The 7,141-nt window shown below is 64.2% G+C and overlaps 1 protein-coding gene across 1 annotated transcript in view; it reads right to left on the bottom strand.

Annotated features, from left to right (window-relative positions):
• The window catches only part of ILF3 (interleukin enhancer binding factor 3), a gene marked incomplete at its 3' end in the record, with an annotated part of 6,699 nt that extends 297 nt beyond the window's left edge, over positions 1 to 6,402 (bottom strand). Inside the window, exons 1-10 of the mRNA XM_042893587.1 lie at positions 6,311 to 6,402; positions 5,983 to 6,209; positions 4,843 to 5,023; positions 4,621 to 4,768; positions 3,230 to 3,321; positions 2,798 to 2,893; positions 1,105 to 1,216; positions 751 to 848; positions 295 to 406; positions 99 to 209 (exon numbers count right to left, since the gene is read on the bottom strand). Of these exons, the coding sequence (XP_042749521.1) occupies positions 99 to 209; positions 295 to 406; positions 751 to 848; positions 1,105 to 1,216; positions 2,798 to 2,893; positions 3,230 to 3,321; positions 4,621 to 4,768; positions 4,843 to 5,023; positions 5,983 to 6,209; positions 6,311 to 6,313 (1,180 nt within the window). The remainder of the gene's footprint in view (positions 1 to 98; positions 210 to 294; positions 407 to 750; positions 849 to 1,104; positions 1,217 to 2,797; positions 2,894 to 3,229; positions 3,322 to 4,620; positions 4,769 to 4,842; positions 5,024 to 5,982; positions 6,210 to 6,310) is intronic.
• Positions 6,403 to 7,141: the final 739 nt, after the last annotated feature.

Genomic DNA, 7,141 nt, shown 5'->3' with positions numbered 1-7,141 from the left:
CACCGCAATGCACCGCAATGCACCGCAATGCACCGCAATGCACCGCAGCGCGCCGCGCCGCCCGGGCCGGCAGTACCCACCTCTCGCCAGCTCTGTACCTTTTTTCTGGATCTTCTTCTTCTTCTTGCTGGGCGACTTCTCCTCGCCGTCCTCCTCCATGGGCCGCTTCATCGGCGGGACGGCGTACGTTGTGCTGGGGGGGATCTGGACTGCAACGACGGGAGGGGCGGCGCTGAGCCCCGGGGCCGGGCGGCGCGGCCGGGAGCGCGGGCGCCGTCCCCCCGCAGTACGTACCCGTGTAGTCCACGGGGTTCTCGTTCTTTGGTTTCTTGGGCATTTTGGAAGGGAGGGGGTCCATCCCCAGCACCTTGTGCAGGTGGCCGAAGGCGGCGAGCCGCAGCGCGTGCTGCAGAGAGCAGAGGCGGTGACGGGGCCGCACGCAACGCTCCCACCGCGCTGCTGGGACGCTTTACCCACCCCTACAAAATCCTCAGCTTCGCAGAGGACTCCGTGAGCGGTCCGAGCTCGACCCGAGAGACGGGCGCCGGCAGCGAGTCGCTCTTAAAACCTGCATCTGTGCCTCTGCTTGGGCCGAGCTACGCGGGCCTTCTGGGCGCGGGGCCCGGGGAGCGACTGGGGCCGGGCGGTGACTAATTACACCGACCTCAGCGGGGCCACCGTTAACCAACACGGGAGTTCGGAGGCGGGCGAACTGAGCAAGGTTCGTAACATCTGGAGGCAAAACTATACCTGAGCACTCTGTGTGATATCTTCCCTTTGTTGTCTGTCTAGATGCCCAATAGCATCAGTGGCTTCTTTTTCACAAGGATCATAAATACCAGAACCATCTGAAGGCAGGAAACAAGGAAGATATGCAGAGAATTATCCTGGTGCTTCCAGAGAAACTAGACTAAGAATGCCCTCGGCATCGACACTCATCTCTGCGAGCACAGCGGCTGCGATCCTCCGCCGCTCTGACCCGCGGCGCTCGTTAGCGAGGACAATGAGCCGGGCGCTCAGAGCCGCGGGGCAAACTGGGTCCGAGGGACGGAGCGCCCTGGGGCCGGGCTCCGCCGGCGCTGGGGATGCAGAGAACCACCTAACCTGGCATCACGATCCCCGAGGCGAGGCACTCCAGCACCCGGCGCAGCGCCTCGCCGGCGCCCATGGGCCTGTTGGCGGTGCCGATGGATTTCTCGCACAGCAGCTCCAGCGGCTGGAAGACAGTGGGGCAGAGGTGAGAAGGGGGCAGGAGCGGCAGCGACGCGGCCGTGGCTCGGAGCGACCGCAGCCCTGCGGGACACCGAGCCGCCCCTCCGCCCCTGAAACTCGCCGCAACTCTCGGCAACGGGCTGCTGGCGTCAGGGGGAACCCAGGATCCTAAGGAGGGCGCCTTGGGAGGGTCCTCCAAGGCTGCAGAACCTCAGAATGGCTTTGGGGTGGGTTGGAAGGGTCCTCCAAGGCTCCAGACCCTCGGAATGGGGTTGGAGTTGGGTTGGAAGGGTCCTCCAAGGTTGTAGAACCTCAGAATGGGGTTGGGGTGGGTTGGAGGGGTCCTCCAAGGCTGCAGAACCTCGGAATGGGGTTGGAGTTGGGTTTGAATGGTCCTTAAAGATTGTAGAACCTCGATATGCATTGGGTTTGGGTTAGAAGGGTCGTTCACGGAATGGCTGGGTTGGGTTACAGGGTCCGTACAGGTTACAGAACCATGGGACGGGTTTGGGTTGGAAAGGTACTTAAAGGTTGTGGAACCTTGGAATGGTTGGGCTGGGTTGGAAGGGACCTTGAAGGTCGTGGATGCATGGAGGCCAGCAGGAAGGGCTGGAGGGGCCTTCCAAAGTCAGAGAACACGGAACGGGTTTGGGCTGTGCTGGGCTGGGATTGTGAAGGTCCTCACAGGTTGTAGGACCACGAAATGGGTCGGGTTGGAACAATTCTTAAAGGTTGCAGCACCTCAGAACAGTTTGAGCTTGGGTTGGAAAGGTCCTTCAAGGTTGCAGAACCTTGGGATAGGTTGGGTTCAAAGGGTCCTTCAAGGCTGTAGAGCCTTGGTACGCATGGGATTTGGGTTGGAAAGGTCCTTCAAGGTTGCAGAACCTCAGAACACCTTGGGTTTGGGTTGGAAAGGTCCTTAAAGGCCACAGAACCACCCGACGGAAAAGGTCAGGCTGGAGAAGTCCTTACAGACCGCAGAGCCGAGAAACAATAAATGGGGTTGGGTTGAAAAGCTCTCAAAGACGAGAGACCCGCAGAAGGGTTCTGGGTTTGGGTCAGAAGGGTCCTCAAAGATCACAGGACCACGGAACGGGCCAAACTTGTGTTGGGAGGGTCCTGAAAGCTCACAGAACCACGGGGCCTCAGCGTGGCTGCGTCGGCAGGGACCCCACCAGCAGCTTGGGGCCACCCACAGCCGTGGGACCTCTGGGGACAGGGCGCCCCCAACTCCGGGCTGCGGCTCTGACCACTGTCTGGGTGAAGGATCCCCCCTCGGCCGCCCCCCTCCCCTCCTGGAGCTCTTTGAGCCTCTCCCCCTCCTCCCGCGCTGCCTCCCCCTCCACTGCCGCTCCTCCTCTTCCCAACGTCCTCCCAGGCCCCCAGAGGCGCCGAGTTGCATTCATTCCCCGCTCCGGGCCGCGCACCCCCAGCGCTCAGCCCGGCCCCACGGAGCCCCCCGACCTCCAGCCGCCCCACATCACCTCCGGCCGCCCCACGTCCCTCCTGTGCTGCAAAGGGGGAGCGGAGGGGGCCGCCCCAAAGCGCACCGACCGGACCGCGGCGAGGCGCAAAGCAGCATTACCCATCCTCGCAGCGGCGCCCAGGTGGGGACCCGGGTGCACAGGTCTCTCAGCACGCGGATGACGATGACGCACGACTTCAGGCCGTTCGCCCTGGCCTGGAACGGGAAGCAGAAGCAGACAGCGCTGAATGGAACGCCGCGCGGCGCTCGGTGCTCCTGCGGCCCGGGGGAACAGAATCCACGCGGAATTCAAGGCGGCGGAGCGCGGGGGAGAGCAGAGCTCCCGGCACGACGCGGCCGCGCGCCTCTGCATCGTTACGGGGCTTCCTTCGTGACCTCCGGCTCGTTAACAAGTGCCTCATTAGCGGCTGTCCTGCCGACAGGCGCTGAGTGCGGCACGGCTGCCAGCGTTAAGCCGAACCGAGAGCCCCGCGAAGGTTTAAGGTTTACACATTTGCTACTTAAAGACAAAGAGAAGAACAAAATGCAAACCTGGAACCACTTGGCGTGCCGCAGTGACGCCAAGGCAGCAAGGCATTTCTGCCTGTCCAGAACGTCCGGGGAGTCGGTGACTGATAGCGTTTCTAGTCGTGGATGGAATAAGAAGACAAGGCACAGTTTGACCAAGGGTTCTGTCAGCGGGGGGGGGACGGGCAGCCCCCTGCGGGCGGCTGAGCTCCGGCTCCAGGTGGGGCTGCGGGCGTTCGGCCTCGCCGCGAGCAGAGCGGGGCACGAAGGGGGGCTGGGGGCACACGGACGCTCCTGGAGGAGCTGTGGGGGGCGGCGTGTGAGCCCCCCTGCTACTGAGTAACTGTGGGGCTGGGGGACGGGGACGGAGCTCTGCCGGGACCCAGGAGGCCCTCGGCCCGGAGGGGGGCTGCCCGGCCCAGCAGTGACAGACAGCGTCCTGTTGGTCAAAGGTCCAACGTCCCTAAAACGGACAAACCGAAGGCTTGGGAGAGGTCAGACATCCAACGGCAGAACGGACAGCACCGACTGCGCGGCCCGGAGCGTGCTGCAGCAAAACGGGAGCGCGGCGCCGAGCACCGGGGTGCAGGTGGCACCGTGGGGCAGGGCTGGTGCTGGAGGTAAGGCTAAAGGCGCGGAGCCGGCACTGAGCACCAGGCTTCCAGCTGCGGCTGAAGGTGCAGGGCCGGCACGGCACCTCAGGGCTGCAGATACGGCTAAAGGCGCACGGCTGGCACTGAGCACCAGGGCTCTGGATGAGGGTAAAGGCACAGAGCACCAGGGGTCTGCGTAACCCTGAAGGTGTGGGAGCAGCGCTGAGTACCAGCGTTCTGGATCAGGCTAACGGCACCCAGCACCAGGTTCCAAGTGAGGCTCGGGCAGCAGGGCCGGCACAGAGCTCAGCACCTGTGGCTCCCAGTGGGGCGAATCGGCGGCCAAACGGGGGCAGCAAAGTTACCCAAAACCCTGCACTGCTGCAGTCGCTGCAGGTGAGCAGAGCAGCGGGGCGGCAGGCAGCAGGGCTGCGCTCCCTTTTGCTGCAGCACACGGCGCGGTGCCCCCCGCAGGGCACGCGACCCCCTGGGCGCTCTGGGCGCAGCCCCGGCATCTCCAGGAGCGGCGGCGCCGCGTGAGCGAAACCAACGGCCCAGAAACCAACGGCCCAAGCGAAAGGAAACGGAAAACAGGACCAAAGCCGTAAAAAAGGCCAGAAGGAGCGAAGCGCCGCTCGGGAGGCGCCGCTCGGGTTCACGGCTCCGCCTGGAGGGCGCCGGCAGCTCGGAACTCACCAACGCGGCCCCCCCAGGTGAGAAGCGCCCCCAGCGGGGCCCACGCTGAGCCGCCTCTCCGGGACGGAGCCGGAACAAAACGTCCGTGGGGCTCGGAGCGCCCGGGGCGGCCGCCGCGCGCCGTACCTCCAGCGAGCTGCTTCTCCATCTCCTCCCGCACCACCGGCGACGTCAGGTGGATGGTCAGCGTCAGCGGCGGCTCCTTCGTGTTCTTGATGACGATGGCGGCGTCGCCGACCGCCTGGATGATCTCGTATTTGTCCTCGGTGATGGCCTGCAACGCAGCGATGCTCAGCGCCGCCGTGCCGGGAGAACCGGCAGCACCGAGCGCCGCAGCACCGCACTCACCGCCAGCTGCACGCCCAGGTTGTCGGCCACCTTCTGCAGCAGCTCGGAGGTGGGTTTGTCTTTGCACAGCAGGACCAGCTCCAGGTCCAGGTCCCCCTTCAGCAGCAGCCCTTTGGCCACCAGCCCCACGCGCATCACGCCGCGAAGGGTCCGCGTCAGCTGCTCCGCCGCCTTCTGATCCCTGCGGGGACAGCGGGGAAACGTGGGGAACCAACGCACCAAACCCACGGGGATCCCACAGCCCAAACCCTATGGGGATCCCAACAGCACAAATCCTACAGGGATCCCAACAGCACAAATCCTATAGGGATCCCAACAGCCAAAGACATCAGGCAACCCAACCCCACTGAAAAACATGGGAAACTCAGTGCTCAAAGACTTTGAGGAACCCAAAGCTCCAAACCCCACACAGATCTCAGAACCCAAAACCCACAGGGATCCCAACGCCTCAAACCCCCACGGGAAACTCAACACTCAAAGACATCAGGCAGCCCCGCTGCACTTAAAGCTACGGGAAACCCAACGCTCAAAGCCCTTGGGCTGACACTCCAAACTTTGGGAACCCCAAGGCTCAAAAAGAAACTCAGCACTCCAAGATTTGGGGAACCCAGCGCTCAAAATCCCTCAGGAAACTCAACGCTTCCAAAACCCAACGCTGGCAACTCTGGGAACACAGCAGGCGTGGGACAAAGACAAGATGGAGCCCAGCGCCCAAAGACCCCGGGGAGCCCAAAAACATCGGGGATCCCAAAGCTCAAGGAGCCCTCTGGGAAGCAACGTTCCAAGACGCTGGGGAACCCAATGATCAAGAAGCCCCCGGGGAACCCAACGCCCAAAGACATCAGGGAACCCAACCTCAAAGAGCCCTCAGGAAACCAAAAACACTGGGAACCCAGTGATCACAGAGCCCTTGTGGGAACCACGCTCAAAGGTGCTGAGGAACCCAACGCCCAAAGGGCCCTGGGGGACCCCAGCACCGGACATCTCAGGGACCCCGGCACCAAACAGCCTGGAGAGCTGGAGAAATCGAGGAGCCCAGTGCAGAGCAACATGGGGAGCCCAGTGCTGGGCGCCTCGGGGCCCCACACAGAACGACCCAGGGACCCCACACAGAACGCCGCGGGGCAGCTGCCTCCTTACCCTCCCTCCTTGTTCTCCTCCTCCGCCGCCGTCTCCATGGCCTCCGCCTCCGCCTGCTCCCCGCCGACCTTCTCCTGCTCGTCGATCCAGTCGGAGACGGCCTTGAGGGCGCGCTCGGTGTGCGACACCATGTTCTGCACGGCCTCCAGCTCCTCCTGCGTCGGGTACACGGCGCTGTGCTTCGCCATCACGTGGCGGTCGTCGTTCACGAAGATCCGCATCAGGCGCTGCGAGAAACGGGGCGCAGCTCAGCTCAGCTGGGCTCAGCTCAGCTCGGCGCCGGGGCAGCGGGGCAGTGGGGCAGCAGGGCGGCAGCGCAGCCCCTTACCATCGTTTGTGGGCCCGCGGCCGCGCGAAGCTCCTGGGGCTGCTCACAGCGACGCCGCCGGCGCAGCGCGCAGAGCACGAGCGCGATCCAAACAGAGCTGCAACGAGAAGGGGGCCGGCCGCTCGTTAAGCACCCTAACGAGGAGAGATCTGGAGACCGGCTGCCGCCCCAAAGCCGGCCGTGGGGCCGCCGCCATCCCCGCTGCTTGGGGTCTCTGTGGGATGCGGCTCCCCGTTCCCAGCTGCTGTCTGTGCCTTGGGGTCGCGCTCATAGGAAAGCTCCCATCGAGGCACATCTGAGCCCACAGCTCCGCGCACTGCAGCAGCCCAGGGTCATCGAATGCAGCTCCAACACAAACAGGGGCTGCTCAGCAGGACCCACACGCGCACGTCTTCCTCCTCCTCCTCCTCCCCTGGTGCCTCCTTTGGAGGACGCAACGGCACGGACGCAGACGGAGCACCAGGAAATGCCCACAGCCATCAGACGGCACCAAAATCCCAGTGCTGCCATGGGGGCCATCGGGGGGCGGGGGGCACCGCGCTCAGTTCCCCGGCACCGAAACGCCCCTGCTCCCCAAAATCACCACCAGCGAGGCAACATCACAACCGGCCCTGGGGTGCTGACTGTAGTGGTGGCAGCTCATTAGCACCCGGCGTTAATTGGAGCTGGAGCAGACGGGGACATGCGGTCTCCATGCTTTGGGGAGCAACTGCGGTGACAGCAGCTCTTGGGGCAGCTCTGCCCCAATGCTGCTTCCATTGGCTTCCCCCAAAACGGCGCCAGGTCCAACTCTGCTGCAGCTCCGACCCCAAATCCCTGCTGCAGCTCCGA

This window comes from Lagopus leucura, unplaced genomic scaffold, assembly GCF_019238085.1.
Source record: "Lagopus leucura isolate 7727_CA_CO unplaced genomic scaffold, USGS_WTPT01 34723-0_obj-0_obj, whole genome shotgun sequence".
NCBI classification, from domain to species: domain Eukaryota; kingdom Metazoa; phylum Chordata; class Aves; order Galliformes; family Phasianidae; genus Lagopus; species Lagopus leucura.
This window is presented reverse-complemented; position numbering and strand designations above follow the sequence as displayed.